This window comes from Microtus oregoni, unplaced genomic scaffold, assembly GCF_018167655.1.
Source record: "Microtus oregoni isolate MIOR12 unplaced genomic scaffold, Mior012 000072F_ref0000427, whole genome shotgun sequence".
In the NCBI taxonomy this organism is placed as follows: domain Eukaryota; kingdom Metazoa; phylum Chordata; class Mammalia; order Rodentia; family Cricetidae; genus Microtus; species Microtus oregoni.
In genome coordinates this window covers 8353861-8373482 of record NW_024543979.1, presented here as the reverse complement: position 1 = coordinate 8373482, position 19622 = coordinate 8353861, and the positions used below count along the sequence as shown (strand labels likewise).

Genomic DNA, 19622 nt, shown 5'->3' with positions numbered 1-19622 from the left:
CAACAGGATTTGTTGGACTTTAAAAAGTCACTTTAATTTTTTTAACTGAATTAGAAAAGCATAAAGGTGTTTACAGGGCTGTGTGTGTTTGCGTGTGTGTGTGCATTTGCGTGTGCATGCACACCCGTGTGTCAATACACAAACCAGGGCTTATCAGACCCTTCTTGGATGAGGATCCATGAAACAGAAACCACTAGATTCCTTGCCTGGGGGAACAGCTAAGCATTCTCTTCATGAGACAAAGGACAGTGGGAGCTGGGACTAGGCTGCACCCATGAGCCACTGGGCCCCAAAGTCCTTCTACTCCTGTCCTCCCTTCTAAAGGTGAGCCCAGTGCCAGGAGAGCTCAACAGGGCTGATCCCCAGCCTCCAGTAGTGGCTTGAAATTCTCAGAACCCCCAGCTTCTACCTCATCTCTAGATACCAGGTCAGACATTCCTTCCAGAGGAACTAGGTTTTGTGAGTAATTTTTTTTTTTAATTATGATGCGTAGACTCTTCCATTTAGAATAAAATGTTTCGCCAAACATCCCTGGAGGAAATGATGAAAACTAAAAAGAAAAACAAAAGGTTTTTTCTCTCTCATTGCTTTTTCCATCCACTACATAAAATCTACCCTTTTTCCGTGAGAGTTCACACTGGGTCTGCCTCTGTCAGAGTCACACTGCTCAGCCCACACATGCTGTGATGTTATTTACTCAGTCTCTTCTCAGGAACCGTCCTCACGTGTGAACCCTGAACACCAAGGCTAACAGCCCCTCCCTCCTTAGATGTGTGAAATCTGTCATGTAAAAATTTACATTTTAGTGATATCATACTTTATAAAGTAATGAGATTTAAACATACCAGTCAGGAAATATTTACTAAAGGAAGATAACATTTTCTTCATGATTATAAGATTCGTAGCGTTGATGATGATGGGGTCTTTCCCAGACGGTGGCTCCAGCGTTTCCGTGTTGCTGGAGGGGGTCACAGTTTTGAAGACAGCCTGGTCTACAGAGCAAGTTCCAGCCCCAGCAGGGCTACATCGTAAAAACTTGTCTCAGAAAAAAAGGGGTCATGAAGAGGTCTGTTAAAAAAAACAAATTTTAAGGTTTCTAAATGGAAAAAAACCAAGACTTACCAGCAAATAAAAGTTGATTCTATGTTACAAGAGACCAACAGGGTAAGGGGAGGGCATGTTGAGATGGTTCAGTGAGTTACTCAGGATGGGGCGATAGTCACTAAAAGCATTTTAAGAGGGGACAGGTCTTACTCGTAGTGACATGGTATATTAATTTGCTTATGGCTGAATTTCGGCTGAACTTACTTTCTGGCTTTTGCTGCCTACTGACCACAAGTGGTGGCCATCAAACCATACTCTGACTGATGTCATTCCTGAATATTATTTTGATACGTTGATTCTCATAAAAGGAGGATTTTTATTTTAATTATGTGTTTATTGGGGGGGCATGTGAAGGTCAGAGGACAGTTTGTGAGACTCTGTTCTCTCCTTGACCTGGGTAAGTCTCAGGGGTTAAACTCAGGTGTTGGCTTGGCAGCCAGCCCCTCCTCCACTGCCCATCTCGCCTGCTGAGGGGCACTTATTTATCTGATAAACCTGTCACTTTGTATTTAATTTCTTTGAATTTAAATATTTTAGAAAAATCATGCATTTCACCTTCTTTCTGACTGCACTAAGATGGTTTATCCAAGGACAAAACTCAAATGGGCTTCTGTTTTAATACCGGAGAACAGCCACAGCAATATGACAGGGTGTGGCCACTGTTATAACAAATGCTTGTGCTGAAATAAAGACCAGTTCTACAGTGTGTTCTATGGTGGTCTTTCACAGTCTTTTTGCTATTTATTGATATGAATTCTTTGACTTAAGTATCACCCAAAATTTACTGAAAACACTTCTAGTATGTATCAAGGGCCACTCAAATATTCATTGTTGGACTTAGAAACCCCACTCTTAAAAATAGATCTTAAAGAGTTTGGAGTGGGGGCATACACAAAGTCTGGGTTCATCCCCAGCACCATGTACCCACGAACAAAGAAAAGTGGGAAATAGTGTTAAGAAAACTCACATCGTATTAGTTAAAAATAAGAAGAGGGGGGAGAGAGAGAGAGAGAGGAGAGAAAAGAGGTAGGAGAGAGAAAGAGAGAGAGAGCTAAATGCTTAGGTGAGTGGTTAGAAAAATTACAGTTAACAGATCATTTACAGCATTTAAAATGATAAAAGATTATTACGGCCTAAAATGTATTTTTGCCAATGCATAAAATGTAACAATTATACATATTAATAATATGGAATGTTTTAATGCCATGACATTTAGTTAAGTAAATTTTACTATAAAATCTTAGTGTTCTATAAAATAAATATGCTAGAAAAAACCACACAATTATAGCTATGAGATTGCTGTCTTTTTCCAAGAATGGAGAAAAAACACTTGGGAAGTTCTCTGACTGGGTTTTTATTCTCTTCCTTATCAAATTAATGCACTTTAAAATGCCTTTAAACATCTTCTTAAGCCTCAGGTGCTCTTATAGCAATCCTTCATTCTTACTCCCCGTGTGAACCTGTGAAGAGCGAACATCAAAGGACTTTTCCGCCCCTATTCTACAGTGGAGGCTGATGCTCTGACTTCCTGGTGAGAAACAGCTGGCAAAGTTGAGCTAGCTTGCCCACAGTCTCAGGTTGGTTTGGCAGAATAAAGACCGATAATCTCATCTGCCTTCAAAAGGCATGAAGTCCCCCCCCCCCCCCCGTAACATTTCTGAGCTACTTAAAGGAGGCAAACACCACCGGAATGCATGCTGGGAGTGCAAGCAGCGCCCTCTCTGGGGTTTCTGTCTCCACTCTTCCCAAGCCTTCCAGGAGAGCATTTTACCGGTAAAGCTACCATAAGAAACAAGCAGCAACGAGTAATATCTCATACCTTATGTCTTAAGCCTTTTGTTGTTTGAAAGTAAGTCTAAATTTTTAGGTGTGGCTCTCCTGCCTCAGCCTCCTGAGCACCGAGATGAGTCTGCATGCCAGATCCTTACTGTCCTTCTTCTCAATAGATATGAGATGGTCCTTCAGACAGACAGCTGACTGGCCAGATACCTGAGATATTTGGAAGACAAAATCATTTGGCATTAAGCATCTACAGGTGTATTGTTAATATTACTTTTAAAAAAATCAGTAAATTGCTTGAAAAAAAAGGTAAATGTATTTTTTTCAAGTACCTCTGTCTCCATCAGATTTCCATTGTCAAAGGAAGATGAAGAGGAGGATTCCATCTCTCTCTCTCTTCCCCCCCCCCCCCCCGCGTGTGTGTGTGTGTGTGTGTGTGTGTGTGTGTGTTGCAAAGCTCGCAGCACGCTGGCTGATACTCTCTTTACCTTCAGTTCAGTATAAAATAAAAAGAACTGATTTGAAGTGCTAAGCCAGAGACAGGTCCTTGGACTGTCCTAGTCAGGTCTGGCTTCCTGCCACCCCCCTTCTCGTGTTAGCCTCTTAATCTCTCTGTGTCCCTTCTCCCTGCCTTCCTCTTATGCTCCCCAAGGATGGGTCTCAACACACACAACACATACACCTCAAGGAGTCCTTTCCTCATGCCTTAGCTGCTTTAATGTGGATCCACTTGGTGTAGATTAACCGTGTATGGCCCAGCCTGTAGAGATGCCATCCGCCTCTCACCTGCTCCAGAGCACCCCTGCCCCAGTTCCCAGTTTTATTTCCAAGTCAGAAATCCCAAGAGACTGCTGACAGCAATATGAAACAGGATGATTCAGGCTGGCCTAAGGAAGGGCTCTATTGTTGTTGAGGTGCTAGCACACCTCCTGCTGACTAGTCAGAGAGCCTGGATGGGAAATTTTGACTTTGAGCTGGTGTCTATGAAAAAACAGTTTCATCATTATTTTTTTTGTAATTTGGTTAGTAACAAATTCAATTTTGTCACATTTGTCATTTTCTTCTAAAATTTTGATTTTTTTCCCTCGTCAAAAATCATACAAGATAACAAGGGAAAGATTTACTTTGGAACTACTCTGAGATATTTAGAAGAGGACAGGACAAAGCACACAATAAATAAATTATTAATAGGAAATGCCTGATTTCCTTTTCGCTAATTCCTTATGTGTGACCCTTCTAAGATTGCATGATCTATAAAGAAAGGGTGTGCTGAGCATCCTGTACCTGAGGGCAACTTAGCAGACAGGATGTGTGTCCTAGCAGGCAGCACTGGTCTATGCTGCAGGAGGTAGATAAGATGCTCAGTTTGTTAAAACACGCGAAGCAATGCTAACCAAATATTCCCCACATTTTACAGTGAAAAATAGCCGTTTTTCCTATGGAAAAGCCTTTTGTCCTTATAACGATTTTGGATTAATCTAAAAAATGATAGATACAGGTTTAGTTCATTGCCATGTGCTTAGCAAGTACAAATCCCAGGACTTCATTCTCAAAGAATAAGACAAACGCTTGAACATATTTTGGTTCCCCCCCCTCCCCGCCAAGCTCTGCGGGTCATCGCTGGCCCCCCAGTGTCTCATTGCAGAATTATAGTGCACGAAATAGCGCTCAAAACCCAGCCCAACTTACTTGGAAGAGCACAGTGCCGATAGTGGCTTCACCCCTGCAAGGGAGGAGAGGGTGAAGGCACCGAGCGTGCACAGTGCACGCACTACCACACAGCATAATAATACAGTCTCAAGTGACTGCATTTTTCTTTTTTCTTACTTTCTTTTTTCTTTTCTTTTATTTTTTTGCAGAAGAGTGAAGTTTGGGTATTTCCCCCCTGCTATTAAGTGCTAATTCCACACCTCCATTGAGGACGAGCCCACCCACGGTGGACATTATTCCCCGAAGCCCTCACTTTGCAATTACTTTCGGGGTTGACCTTTCAGAACAGTGTCCCCCAGGCCCAGTACCTGGCCAGCAGCCCCAGGCGCCAAATCAGCCCCCCCCCCCCCCCCCCCGGCCTGGGCCCCGCAGGGCGGGTTCAGGCGAGCCTTGGCCCCCGCGCCGCCTTTAATTTCGCAGCTCCGACCACCGGAAGCTAGCGCGAGGCCGGGGAGGGGAGGACGCGCCCACCGATGCCACCGGCGCCCGCGGGACGCGCCGCCAGTCCGGCCCTTCTTCGCCGGGTCGGCGCTCGCCCACCTCTTCCAAATTTAACCGTTACCTAAATCCGAAGGGAAATGAGCAAACCTCTGGGATTGGGTGTCAAGGTATTTTCAGCTTCGTTGGGCGTATTTATCCTCAAGTGTTTCCATAACAAGCTATTTCGGGACCGCGGCGCAGGTTTCGCTCTGCGGACGCGGTGGTCACCAGCCGGGCTCCACGCCGGCGGCACCGGGGTCCGGTGATTCACGGCCGCGATCCGGGGGCGACGCTGCCTAAGCAGGCGACAGGGTTGGGGTGCCCACAGCCAGAGGGCCAGAGAGACCTCGTGCGAGCCGAGAGCCCCCTGCACCCGCCGCTCCCGTCAATCTGTGTCCTGAATCTGTGACTTCTCGCTGCGGAAGTCTCCATGAGCCAAGAATATTTCGATTTTCTTTCTAGTTATTTCTAGTGCTAGGTACTCAGACCTCCCGGGTCCTCCATAGATAGCCCCTGGTCCCACAGACAAACAAATTGGGGAGGGTTGCTGAGGGGTGCCCATGAAGCTCGCCGCAAGAATGCCCCCCCCCCCCGTCGCCTCCTGACCCCTTGCGCAAAGGAGGCTCGTGGCCCATCTCCCCACTGGGGGATGGGGATTGGTCTGAGAGGGCTAGCGAGCGCCTCTAACGCTCAGGAAGTGAAGTTTGCGGTTTTGGGGGCTGAGCTCAGAAGGAGATTAAAAAAAAAAAGTCAGAAAGACAGATCAGTCTCTCCCGAAAGCAAGATTCAGTTTGCACACTCTCAGAGCTCGGTGCCCGCGCCCTGACCCCGCAGGTAGGTTTGCTGAAACTGCTGTGCCTCCCGCCCAGGCGGGGGTGGACTGGTAGGAGGACACTGCCACTTAGGGGACGTCCCGAAGGCGCTGGCGGGTCCCCACCTGCTGCAGAGCTCCGGGGGCTGAGTTCTGAAGGCACCAAACTGGTGCAGCGAAAGATCTGGAGTAGGGGGCACAAGGTTTGGAGGTTAGCTAGGGAGTGGGATCCACGTGGGAAGGAACCATCTGGTGGGCATGTGGCGGCAGCTGGACTCTGGAATACTGCTTCTGAGCGCCTTTACCTTCAGGTCCCTAATTCCCGGCCTCAGATGACCAGGGGAAGCCTGGCGGGCCGCAGTGCCAGGAGCGTGCCGCCCCGCCCCCTGGACGCCAGCTGCAGCACGAGGTTGCCTTCCCACGCGCCGGGCCTTGGGCCTTGCCATCCCCCCCTACCCCTCCTACCCGGAACCAGCAAAGCCCTCCAGGGTGCTAGAGGGGCGTAGGTTTGTGGCTGGAGCGAGGACGTGTCTACCGTGTCCCGCGTGGTTGCTGACGCGCCGACCCACCGCGGAATCAGGCAGCCCTTCTGCTTCCCACGGGTCTTGTTCCTGGCCAACGCCGGCCTGAGCCTCACCAAGGCCCCCAAGACCCTTGCTCTGTTTTCCTTCCCGTCTTACTTGCTTTAAGAACTGTCTCTTGGCTGGAGCCTCTGGCCATACAGTCAGTCAGGGGCTTTTAAGAGGCGGAGCCCGGGTCCTGGGAGCCGAACCTGACCAAGGAGTGTGACATGCTCGCCCCCAGGCCTTCTGGAGCCTTGGTCTCCTGCAGAAATTTCCAGCACACTAGGGTTGGGGATCTGGAGCAGGGATCCCTAGTCTCCTTTTAAGTGGGGACGTCAGGTGTGCTCTGTACTGTGCCCTGGGAGCGAAGCAGCTCCGGTTCCGCAGTCTAAACCGCCGAAGAGCAAGGACCAGAGGTGTTTGTCGGTCTAGACTTCCCTGAGCCCTGGTCCCTGAGCCCGCTCAGCCGTTCCCGCCGGCTTCGGAACCGATCCCCATCGCCTTGGACCTCGGAGGCAGGCGCACATTCGTTTAACTTAGGCCTCCTCACGGTCGGGGTCTCCTCCACGTCCCCCGAACCGACCTGGAGCTGGGACGCAGTAGCAGCCCCGCCTCCCCGCCGGGTTCAGGTTTCGACCCGAGATTAGGTGAACTGATTGGGGGTTAATGAGAGCGACGCCAGCTCTCAGGCGTGCTGGCTCCAGAGACACCTCCCCCCCCCCCCCCCCCCCCCCCGGCCTCCTGGCCACTGATCGCTCGCACGCGCTCCGGTTTCATCTGACTGGCTCCCTAAACCGTTGCTGCTCCACGGATTTGGGCGCCGCGTGTTTGGCAGTCTGTGCACACGCAGTTCAGCCTCAAGTTCCTTAGGACAAGATCATTGATCATTGGTGAGCAGATAGAAAAATACTTCTTCCCGGGACATAGTTGCCGAGGCTAGGCCTGCCGGGTCTGGGCTATTTCACAGCGGTCACTCCCCTGGCCAGTGCCGGCACCACCTCTGGCTTCCAGGCTAACTTTTTCCAGAGGGCGTTTCTCCTGGTGCAAGGGTTGGTCCTTTGCCACCTCCCCCACCCCTCACTTTCCAGTCCCTCTGGCTTCCTGCCGCTCTCTGCTCCAGCCTCAGCTGCACACAATCCCTGGGCAAACCAGTCCTTCAGTCCTGCCTAGTCTGCCCCTCTTTCGCTTCTGTTTGTCGCGGGACTCTTGGAGGTCTTGACTCCATCCATGCCCCTTCCGGGTCCCAACCACTGATGCGCCCTGACCACCTAAACTAATCTAATCCAACGCGGCCCATTCGCTCTCCTCAGTCCTCAGTCCAGAAGGGACCAGGCGGGCATTGCAGGATTGATTTGGGATAACGGGCCAGTTGAGGACTGGAGAGTGATGGGAGAGCTTTGCTAGGGAAGGGGAGGGGCTAGGGCGTGGGCAGGGCCGAGGAAAGGGACCTGAGCCAGATCTCGGGGACAGGTTTTACCACTGAGCCGTGGCAGTGGCAGCGGAGGCCCGGACTCGCGCCACCTGTCCGAGTGCCACCTGGTGAGCGCGGCGCCTGGGGGCCAAGCCCCTCCTCCCGCGGACCTCCCTCTCTCCTCCCTGGCCCGTACTCTCCCTTGTCCTGGGTGCGGTCTACAGCCGCCATCGGTGCTGACCCGCATTTCCACCCGGTTCTTGTCTCCTCTCAGAACTTGGAGTAACCTCAGGTTGAGGATCCAAACATTCATCCAGAGGCTGGCCATCATGCCGCGCTCCTTCCTGGTCAAGAGCAAGAAGGCGCACAGCTACCACCAACCGCGTTCCCCGGGGCCAGACTACTCCCTCCGTCTGGAGACTGTGCCCGCGCCGGGCAGAGCAGGTGCGAGGCGCGCAGGGACCGGGCGGGGCAGGGACGCCGACTCTGCTTCAAGCCACCTTGTTTCCTAGAACCAGGGGAGACTACCCCAACACCCCTCGGGTGCTTTGTTTGTTTGTTTCCTAGTGCTCCGGTTCTGCCCAGCTTGCCAGAGATGCCCCTACCGGCCAGTAGTAGACCCTTGAATCTGGGAGGGCTTTCGGCCGGGTCTGAGTAGAGAGATGAGGACGCAGGCGACACAGTGGAACGACTCCAGCCAGGCTTAGGTTGACTTCCCTTCTGACTCCTCTCCATAGACCCTGTGGATGCAGGCGAGGCGAAGACAGCTCCCCAAGACCGTTTGTCTCCCGACTCTCAGCTAACCGAGGCTCATGACAAAGCCTCCGCGACCCCCGACAGCTGCGAAAGCAGCGTTTGTGACCCGAGCTCTGAGTTCGAGGACTTCTGGAGGCCCCCTTCTCCCTCGGTGTCTCCAGGTAAGGACCCGTTTTCGAGGTCTTATGGCAGAGATCCGGGGACCCCGCAGTACAGAGGGAAGCCAAGAGCCTGTTTAGGGAGCAGGTTCCTACGGGGACGGAGTCCAGGGGGAGGCATCAAGCCTCATCGTACTGGACACCTTGTCCTAAGTGTCCTGTCTCATTCCAAGGGGGTTAGCTCCAGGCTGCCTCTTTATTCGTTGCCTGGAACTGGCAGGTGCGACAAATGAGCCGGTCCTCTCACCTGGCTGACATTTCTTTTTCTGACCAAAATTTATTGTTTAGAAATTGTCAGAACCTAGAATTCAGGACGCAGACATGAATACCACAAACAAGAGACCTGGCAGTCTGCGCCAGACAGACCCGGATGCCACACTGGAGAGCGAGGTTGCCGAGGAAAATCTCAGCTCCTTGACTCTCTGTCTTTGAAAGTTTCATTTCCCCCCTCTGCTAGGAAAACCCAGTCTCGGGAGCCAGCAAGCAGGGGTTCATTTCCAGGGAGCAACTGAGCTTCCTGCAAACCACTTGACTAGGGTTGAGCGGGAGTATCTCGGGTCCTGGCAAAAGTAAGGAAGGAGCAGATCAATACAAACCCTGCCAATGGTCGGTTATTTCCAGGTCATAGTACTGGTTTTAAAAGATAGCTCATCTACTCCTGCAAGCAAAGGGTTCTTCCTGGCTGTGTGTGTGACTCCCGCAACCTCTCACGGAGCAAGCCCCCCCCCCCCCCCATGGAGTGTGCTGGATATCCATCCAGTATCTAGTTTCAGCAAAATTGACGTGTGTGGGGGAAGGGGAGTTCTCCCGAAGGTGGTGGCTAATTCTTAACTGTAAAAATAATTTTTATCAGAAATGTATCAGGTATAGGCGTACTTTGATTGAATCCTTGCCTGCTGCCCCTTGCTGAACACATTAAACAACTTCACAACTTTGAGAGATCTTAAGACCATTTCAGTCTGTTCAGTCTGGTATTTCTAGATAGCCTCGATCCAAAGTTTGTTTGACCCTTCTTCATAATTTATCGCAAAAGGAAAAGAATTAAGTGGAGAATTTGAAGGGAGTAGGAGAGGTCAGGATCTTGTAGCAGGACCCTAGGCCAAAGCTCTAGGCGTCTTTCCCAACAGGACTGGCAGGTGTTGGGGGTCCAGCCAGAGAACCAACCAATCGAATTTTCCGATCTCCTCATTCTATGCCATTTTAAGCCTCACTTTGCTGCCCTGCCTTAGGCCCGGGAAGTCCCGCGGGCCTGCCTGAGTTTTCCCCAGGGTGTCCTGGATTCTGAGCGTTCTAACCAGCTAGGAACCTTGATCACTGCTCCGCCCAGCAGCCTCGAACCTGACCCGACGGCCTTCTGTGCCTCCACAGCCTCTGAGAAGTCGCTATGCCGGTCTCTGGACGAAGTTCAACCCTACACCCTGCCTTTCAAGCCCTACGCTTGGAGCGGCCTCGCGGGGTCCGACCTGCGGCACCTGGTGCAGAGCTACCGGCAGTGCACCGCCCTGGAGCGCAGCGCCGGCCTGAGCCTCTTCTGCGAGCGCGGCGGGGAGCCGGGCCACTCGGCCCCGTTGTACGGCCCTGAGCCGGCTGCGGGCGGAGCCGGTGCGGGGCCACCCGGGACCTGCGGTGCTGCGGGCGGAGCCACCGGCGGCTCTGGCCTGGGGCTCTACGGAGACTTCGGGCCTGCGGCGGCCGGGCTCTACGAACGGCCGAACGCAGCAGCGGGCCGGCTGTACCAAGATCGCGGCCACGAGATCCACGCAGACAAGAGCGTGGGCGTCAAGGTGGAGTCAGAACTGCTGTGCACCCGCCTGCTGCTGGGCGGTGGCTCCTACAAATGCATCAAATGCAGCAAGGTGAGGTTCCCGCGCACCTGGCCTTCTCAGCCCTGCGCCTGCGCCCCCAGCCTGTGACCCTCCAGCGTCCACACCCCGAGACCCCCCTCAGCGGCCTTCTCCCTGGCCCCACTTGCCCCCAGGTGTTCTCCACACCGCATGGGCTGGAGGTGCACGTGCGCCGGTCCCACAGCGGCACGAGACCATTCGCGTGCGAGATGTGCGGCAAGACCTTCGGGCACGCGGTGAGCCTGGAGCAGCACAAGGCCGTGCATTCCCAGGTAAGCTGGGCTCTGGAGGCCGGAAGCTGCCCTGGGGTCCTTTCAGTCGCGTGTAGCACCAGCCACTTTCCCATTGCCTCTGGGCTCCTTCTGGTGCCCTTTCTGCTTGTTCTGATTTAGGTGTGTAGAGAGAAACGTGGGTGATAGAGGGCCGGGTTTGCAGCAATCTTTGAGTGTGGTCCTGCCCCACTGTCAGCTTCCAGCGGTGCAGTTCTGTTGGACAGCAGGAAGGTTTGCTGCCGCCGACTTTTCTTTACTGTCTGTGTTCCCTTCATCCTTCCTGACTGGCACGGAAGGGTCTCAGCTCAGCTCCAGCATCCAGTGTACGCGCTACTCTCGTTTATAAGTAATTGTTGCCTAAGTCCAAGGCTTCAGACACCTGAGACTCATGCAGCACACCAGGTCCTTGATGGACGTACGGTGATTAAAGAGAGGGAGATAAGCGAAATATTATACAAGTGGCCAGGACAACAGCTCATCTCCTTGAAAACCCACAGTGACTAGGGTGGGGGGTCATCTCGAGGAGGGTGAAGAAATCTGCCAATGGGTGTCAAAAATGCAGGGTGGAGCTATGCTTTTGCCCTGGGGTGTGGAGGGTTGTGGCTGAAAAGTGTTTTGGCAGAAAACATGTTAATAAGGAGGTGTTGAAGGATGGGTGGAGATTGAAACTAACGGAGGAAGGGAGAAGAGGACTCTGGCTCAGAGGAGGAAGGGAGGAGAGGACTCTGGCTCAGAGGAGGAAGGGAGAAGAGGATTCTGTCCCTGGCGTTGAGGGCAGCACCCCAGAGAGGAGCGATGCATTTCCCCCTCTCCCTTTCCTGTCCCCTCTGCAGGAACGAAGCTTTGACTGTAAGATCTGCGGCAAGAGCTTCAAGCGGTCGTCCACGCTGTCCACACACCTGCTCATTCACTCGGACACCCGGCCCTACCCCTGTCAGTACTGTGGCAAGAGATTCCACCAGAAGTCCGACATGAAGAAACACACCTTCATCCACACAGGTGACTGGAAGGGGCTGGGCTTGTAGGAGGCGCTTGGGAGCCAACACAACTCCCTTCTGATATTCTGGCTCCAGTGTGGTGCAGGAGTTCTCTCCCAGAGGGACCTTGTCATTGGGTCTGAAGGAGTATCTTCCTCTGTGTTAACATCAGAACCCTCCTAGGTTTAACTACGGCCATCAGAATTCATGTGTAGTCCTACACTTAGTTTTTATAAGAGTTTGTTTTGTTTGAGTAGAAAAAGGAAGGCAAATGCTACCAAGCGTTCTGCTAAGCCTGTGTTCCCATCTCCATTCTAGAGATGAGGAAAGGGAGGCACAGAAGGATCGGGTAACTTATCCAGGGTCACACAGGGCTCAGCTTCAGGTGTGCTGGTCTGAGGTCTCACATGTATATGGTCTCGACCTGTTTGTTATATTAAACTTTCAGTTGTGGGAGCTGGTCAGTGTTGGAAACTTCTCTTATTTGTTCTTCTTTTCAAAACATTAACAATTTTGTTTTCTAACCATGACTATTCCTAACTTCTTACAATGCTTTAAAAATACCCAAGTTTTTCAGATTGCCCCTTCCCTTTTGTTTTCCTGCTGCTCCATACAGTAAAGTGGGGTTCTTTTTCTGTCCAGACATCGAGCGATCTATCAGAGTCAGTTTGAGTAAATCCCAGGGCTCTGGCTTCCAGCCTGGGACTCCTTCCTCAACACTTCAGCTACAGATGAGTGGGCTTAGTGTAGAAGCTTGTGAGCTAAGTGATTCTCTGCCCCTAAGAACCTTTCCTGTGACAGCCAACATGACGGTTACATGAGACCAAAATCTCTGACCTTACTGGAGCACATGAACATCACTTTAAATAAGATCACAGCTGGGTGTGGTGGCACACAGGAGGCGGATCCCTGGGCATGGAGACTAGCCTTGGCTACAGAGTGGATTGTAGGCCAGCTAGAGCTGTATAGCAATAGCCTGTATTTAAAAAAAAAATCAGTAAGTAACTACGTAAAAAAAAAAATCACAGTGCCTTCCAGGAGCCCACAATCCATGTTTTAAAATTTGTGAACAGTGTAGACATTTGTATCAGAAAACTCAGAGGAAAAAAATCCCTTTGGTCATGCACCTTTGTCCCAAAATTTTCCTTTATAGGTTATTCAAGACACTTATCAAAATGCAACTAGAATCTTGACTGAATGACACATTCAAGCCTTTATTAAACATTTATATTATGTCTACAATTCATTCCTCAGATATGTTTGACTCTGAGGGATAGGGCAAGTTTCGCTGGGTGAGTCCTTGTCAGGAAATCTTAAGTATGAAGAGAGAGAAAAGAACACACAGGAGGTTCCTTAAGAACAAGCAGACAGACAGACACTTTTTTGTTTTCTTGTTTTATTTCCCCAAGGCCAATTCTCAACCATAGAGTCATGAGGGGACTCTTTGGGAATATGTTTGTTTACCCCGATTTTAACCAGTTCACAAGACAGGGAGAGACAAAAGCTGTTGGTTTTCTTCCTTTTACCTGTTTTTAAAACTTTCCCCTTCCGTGCGTGTCTGTTATCTGCTGAAATCTGTAGTGAAGAGTTGTTGGCATATTAAGAATCCTGTGATTTAAAACCTCAAAGTGAGGAAGAAAGAAAGTAAAGATAGAAAAGAACCTTAAGAAGTGATTTGTGGCCCTCGTGTGGATTTTAAAAAATTAAGACATTGGACAAACCCGTGTGCTTCAAGAGCGAGAAAAGAAGACAGCTTCACTGGCCACACAAAACAACACCCACTTGGAAACTCAGATTTGAAAACTTCCTCTGACGAAAGCAGTCACAGGGTCTGTAGGACGGCCCCTCCCACCTCCTGCCGAACATCTGCTGGGGGCCCTGTGCTTCTAAAAGTCAGGCAGGCGAGTCCTCCGGGGTGGATTCAGCTGGGGAGGGCACGTGGCCTTTGCTCAGTTTCCGTTTAGCAGGAAACCGTTTGAGACCTTTGGCTGGGAGCCTCCACTCAAAAAGTCTCCTTCCACCTGGTGCACCCGTGTTTTACTGGTACCAAGTTGCAGGTCATGAGTTGGTTCATGCTGCCGCCCATCACCCTCCAACGTCTTGAAGGTCTTAGCCAGCTGCTAGAAAGAGCATGCGGGTAGCAACGGGTCCCTGCCAGTTTTATCATAGGCTCATACTTCCTGCCCTTGGTCTTCCATCCTTGCAGGTGAGAAGCCCCACAAATGCCAGGTGTGTGGCAAAGCGTTCAGTCAGAGCTCCAACCTCATCACGCACAGCAGAAAGCACACGGGTTTCAAGCCCTTCGGCTGCGACCTGTGTGGGAAGGGCTTCCAGAGGAAGGTGGATCTCAGGCGGCACCGGGAGACGCAGCATGGACTCAAATGAGCACCGTGGCCGTCAGCGACAGCAGCTGCGAACACTACTGTAGAGGACTGCCTGCCTCCCAACCCTGCTCAGACCCTGCACCCCTGCGCAAAGCTCACTATAGCTTTTCCCCTTCACCTTCCTTCCCAAAGCTGCTGGAGACTGAACTCCGTTTGCAAAGGTCAGCCCAGAGTGGGAGACACAACCACAGCAGTTGTCTGAAGATGCGGATCCGATGAAATCTCGCACGTCCCAGGCTTTCGCTTTTCTGCTCTGTCTCACAGGCAGGAAAGAACTGGTAAACTTTGGGCACTGGCTGATGCGTTATTTAGAAAGGACAAGCATTACTCTTCTGAAGACACTGGTTTAGGGAAGGGGCTTCATTCCTTTGAAATCACCAGACGCAGCACCTCCGTCAAGCTTGTCAGAAAGATGCAGGAAAAAAAAAGTGGACTTGGTGATGAGAGGGAGTCAGAGGTCCTCTGTGGTGTCATCTGAGGAGGTGGAACTGTGGGGTCCGTTTCTGAGGACAAGATGTCCCTCATCTACTCAGCAAGTGTTTATTGACCACAGATTATCAGAGTAGGGAACTGGAGAGTCAGAGATTGAAGTCAGCCGCCCCTGCCCCTCAAATGCTATCAGTTGAACCTCAGAGTAGCGAGAGCCTGTGTCCTCCTCCTCCAAGGGAGTTCTGAAAAGACCACACAAATATTCAGACTTCCCACTTGACAGACACTTTTGGGGCTTCGCAAGTGTAAACAAAAAACAACTGGAGGGTCAGTTAAAAATTCATGGGCAAATCCAGTTTTTATTGTTAAGTGGCTCCTTTTCCAGCCTGGGCTGGTAGATGTGAGGCAAAGGCATTGAACCTCAACTCCTGCCCCTGTGTACTATCTAGGAGAGAAGTAGTCTTTCTACTGTGAGGTTTTGTAAATGTTTCTAAATCTTCTTGAGTGCATTATGTATGTTAGATTATATTTATTAGAATGTTGTTTTAAATTAATAAAGTATTAAGAATATTAACAAATTGCCTTTCATTAGGTCAGAAATTCAGGGGAAGGCCACTGGTGTTTTGTTTTTTTTTTTTCTTGTGGGGGAAGCTGGAACTGGAGGGCCGCCAAGGAATAACAGAGTGGATACCAATTGCTCAAGTATCCATATTTTCCCTTTCTTTTATGCCTCAGAGATACTTATTTCTTTTAAAAAGAACATTTATTTTTATTATTTTTCGTTATGTGTCTGTGTGTCGTTGTTTGCACATGGATATGCACACATGAGCGTACCTACACACTAAGACTAGAGAGGGCATTGGATCTACTAGTACTGGAGTGATCGAGTAGCTGCCCAGCATGTGTGCTCAGAACCAAACTCAGTTCATCCAGAAGAGCAGAAAGCATTCAAACCTGCTGAGCTAGCTCTCCAGTCCCCAATCAATCAATCAATTAACTTTTCTGTTTTTGAAACAATGTCTCATTATATCTATATAGTCAACTCAGAGATCTGTCTGCCCCATAAGTGCTGGAATTAAAGGTGTGTGCCATGACACCTGGCTAATATGTTTTAAATAAAACCCTAGGAGGTGTGTGAAACTCAGCTCCAAGCCTTGTAGAGTCCTGGATGGTCCCACAGGGACCTCAGTTCTTCCCTCCGAGAATTTCACTTATAAAATAGGACTTAGGCTCCTAGATGAAAAATCATAGGCCTTTGATTTAGAGATCTGAGTGTTTTGAAAATATTTTTTATTTGTATGTGTGTCTCTGCGTGTGTTACTCATGTATGTGTGTGAGTGTGCACTGCCTGAGGTGGCCAGAAAAGGGTGTTGGAGATCTTGAGGTTGGTTATAGGCCGTTGTGAACTGTCTGACATAGGTGGTGCACCCAGCTCAGGTGCTCTGCAAGGCTCATCTCGCTTCTGAGCCGTCTTATTTGGGTCCATTGTAGGCTCTGTCACTGATGCCTCCTGTAACTTAGCAAATGTTTTCACTTCCTAGTTTTCTTGGAAACATAGCTGTGGTCCGACCCCCCAATCTAATTCTGACTACTCAGATTCCGTAGAGACTGGAACGGAGAGGGAGAGGGGAGGAAAGGAGGGAGGGACGGAGAGAGATGGATTGGCTGACTGCTGTGTTGAAGGCAAATTACAAGCCTAAAATGTGTGAGGAAGGATGAAGTGGGGCCCTGTGTTTGCCTTAGGTCACTGTTGCTGTGATGAAACACCATGAATAAGAGCAGCTTGTGGGGGGAGGGCTTATTTGTTTATTTGGCTTACATATCCCATATCCTCCACTGAGGGAAGCCAAGGCAGGAACTGATGCTGAGGTCTTGGAGGAGAGCTGTGTACTGGCCTGACCATCCTGGCTTGTTCAGTCTGCCTTCTTATAGAACCTAGGACCACAAGCCTAGGGCTGGGCATCTCCATTAATTGCCAATTAAGAAAATACATCACAGGCTTGCCTACAGCCCGATCTATGAAAGCATTTTCTCAGTTGAGGTTCCCTCCTCTGAGATAACTCCAACTGTGCCAAGTTGACATAAAACTACCCAGCAAAGGGTTATTCTGTCTCTCTCCCATCAGTAGGTCCTTTAAAAGACTGGAAACAGAATAAGGTCCTGGCTTTTCCTACTTCCTGTGCTCTGGAATCTTCCAGTCAGAGCTGAGCTTCAGTCCACGTGGTCCAGGGGAACCACCAACACTATTCATTTCCATTCAAGTCAATTTCCCACACGCCATCTTAGTACCCAGCATGCATTGGGAGACACAGCAAAGAGGGCAAGTTCCATGGAGCTTCATTCAGCAGTAGGTGATGGAGAGCCACCCGCCTCCTCCCGCAGTCAGAAATCATGCAAGACTTTCTAAGTGGGAGGGTCAGAGGTCTTGGGTGCTGCCCCCTTGGTCAGTCAGTTTACTCTTGGTCAGAGTCTACTGGATGAGGTTGGAGAAGGTGGCTTCTCAGAAACTGTGGGTGATGAAGAATCCAAGGGTGGGGGACAAAGCCCTTGCTGAAGACACCTTACTCACAAGTCAGTGTGTACATTGGTCTGTTGGTTCCAACCTGATTGGAAAGTAAAATCATAACACAGGGGAGTGGAACTGATTGAAACCTACCGGTTCTGTCTCCTTCATCTTGCCTGGAGACATCTGGAATATTTGCTCCACTTCCATTTTTTCATGGTTATGTTATTAGGAGTTGTGTTCTCTCTCTCTCTCTCTCTCTCTCTCTCTCTCTCTCTCGTTTATTTGCTTTGAGATAGGGTCTTGCCGAGTAACACAGGCTGGGCTTGAACTGGCAATTCTGCTGTGTTAGCTCCTCAACTTAACCTAGACACTATAATTTTGGCTTTCTTTTTAAACTGGGAAAAATATTTATCTCAATATCCCTCGGTTTAGAATCAAAACAAATTACTGTGCCTGTTGCCCTGTGAAATTTGAAGATTGCAAATATCTCTCTTAACATTATTAGCTGGCTCCATTAAAAATGGATTGTGAATATTCCGTGTCACATTATTCATGAGGTGGGCTCCATGCCTTTTGTCTGCCGGGGTAACCGTAGAAAGGGTAACGGGAGACACCCAGCACACCTTTGTTTCTGTCGCTAAATTTTTAATAACGCCTCCAGCTAGCCAGTTGGTGAAGCTCAGCTCTTGCACAAAAGTGGAAAAGCACAGCTAAGTCTGAGAAGCTGAGTTCTTTCGGTAGCTAATTTGAGTTTGTGTGCGTCTATGCCAGACACGATTGAATTACCTATCAAGTGTGCCGGGCTATCAGGATTCAAGCGCAGTAAAGGTGAATTCCATCTGATTGATTTGAGACACAAACAGAACAACCGAGTTCTCGAAGCACCGCCTTAATTAAAGGACCAGCAAAGGATGGCGCCTCCCCCCACCCCCTCCCCAGGACAAGTGACTGCAGCGGCCCTTGAAAGTTGGGTGTGTATAGTGATTTGACCCAAGTCATTTTGTTGTCTGCTTGTTTGTTTAGCCTGATCATTGAGCAGAAGCGAATTAACAGAAGGGACACCCTTCACTCTATTTTCCTCTGCCTCTGAAGAGTTCTGTTTGGTTAAATTTGTACTTCATCCCATATTTATCTAAACAGCTCCTTTATCCATTAGGTCAAATCTGAAGCATAAAAATTTCGGAGACACTTCACACAAAGACTTTTGTAACTTTAAAGTTCAGGGGTTTGTTTTTAAATTGTTTTCCAATCCTTTCCCCACATGTTTGTTTATATATCATATATACACACAAACCATATATATATGGTTAGGGTCCTTATAATTTATATCTAATTGCTTCATTCATTTGCTTACCATGTGGACATATACTTAAAACTGAATTATATTTCACAATGAGAAGTTGGACCTTGTTTTTGCTTATTCTGAGAAGAATCAGCTCTGAGCCAGCAATCTCCCTGGCTTCTGAGGTTTGGATTCGCAGGCACGTACCACCACTCCTCACTTGAACAATTTTTGTCATTCTGTTTTATTGATATCTTAGTATTTAATTAGAAATTCTATCATTTTGAAGACTTACTAGGAAAAATGAAGTTTTGCAATTATAGTGTTATTTATTCTTTAAGCAAAAACATTTAAAGCACACTGGAAGCTACAAAGAAGAAATAATTTCAGCGGTACCCACAGTGCTGCTGTATCTGTATTTAATTCACACTTTATTTTACTTACTTAATACTTTCATCAGATTTTTATTTATACATAAAATATATGTATGCAGGTTAGGGTCAGAAAAACACTTGTAGTGTCAGTTCATCTTTAACTCTGTAGTTTCCATCATCAGGCTTGTGACAAGCACTGTGACTGACTTTATTTTTTAAATGGTATGTATAGATGGATCTACATATGTATATATACATGTAAGTATATGTACATATAAGTCTACACACATATATTATACATATATATTTATATATAATAGAGAGGACCAAATGCCAGCGGACTCTGCGCCTGCCTTCCCATCACTCTGCTTCCTTCTCAGAGGCATCCACCATACCTAGATTCAGATAATAGCTATCGGGAATAATGTGATGCTTTTAATTTCTTCATGTTTCCATAGCCTTTATTTTCTTATTTGCATATTTTAACCCCATAGAAATGGCGGTTTTACACAAATCTTTCTAGATTTTTATTTTAGCTCGATGCTTTGTCTTTGAAATTTTGTGCTGCTGCTGTTTAGTTTGATTGTTATTTAGCGGCTGCATACAGAATTCCATCCTTTGGATGTTTGGTGTTTTATCTCTGTTATGAAAGGATAGTTTGGATCAATACTGATTTTTCATATTTGCGATTTTGCAGCACCTACTTTTTCTTTTTCTTGGTCCGTGCTGGCATATACTCGGACAGGTTCATGGTGACCTTTCCGTACACACGAATCGTGTCC

At 48.9% G+C, this 19622-nt stretch overlaps 1 protein-coding gene across 2 annotated transcripts; it reads left to right on the top strand.

Moving 5' to 3' along the window:
• Positions 1 to 7936: 7936 nt before the first annotated feature.
• On the top strand, positions 7937 to 15501 carry Gfi1 (growth factor independent 1 transcriptional repressor). Of its 2 annotated transcripts, XM_041642073.1 has the most exons (7): positions 7937 to 7986; positions 8133 to 8302; positions 8596 to 8775; positions 10141 to 10628; positions 10751 to 10888; positions 11722 to 11887; positions 14072 to 15501. In XM_041642073.1, exons 2-7 carry the CDS (start codon positions 8188 to 8190, stop codon positions 14248 to 14250), a joined length of 1266 nt encoding a protein of 421 aa, XP_041498007.1. In that variant the 5' UTR covers positions 7937 to 7986; positions 8133 to 8187; the 3' UTR covers positions 14251 to 15501. The 2 variants fall into 2 exon arrangements, with proteins under 2 accessions (XP_041498007.1, XP_041498006.1); XM_041642072.1 differs by lacking the exon at positions 7937 to 7986 and having other exon boundaries at positions 8081 to 8302; positions 14072 to 15500.
• The last annotated feature ends 4121 nt before the right edge of the window (positions 15502 to 19622 follow it).

Bases quoted from the DNA above. Each gene is read 5' to 3' on its own strand.
- Gfi1 (XM_041642073.1), top strand. From the start codon at position 8,188: ATGCCGCGCTCCTTCCTGGTCAAGAGCAAGAAGGCGCACAGCTACCAC. The intron at 10,629-10,750 runs GTGAGGTTCCCG...ACTTGCCCCCAG, and splicing joins AATGCATCAAATGCAGCAAG to GTGTTCTCCACACCGCATGG. The intron at 11,888-14,071 runs GTGACTGGAAGG...CCATCCTTGCAG, and splicing joins ACACACCTTCATCCACACAG to GTGAGAAGCCCCACAAATGC.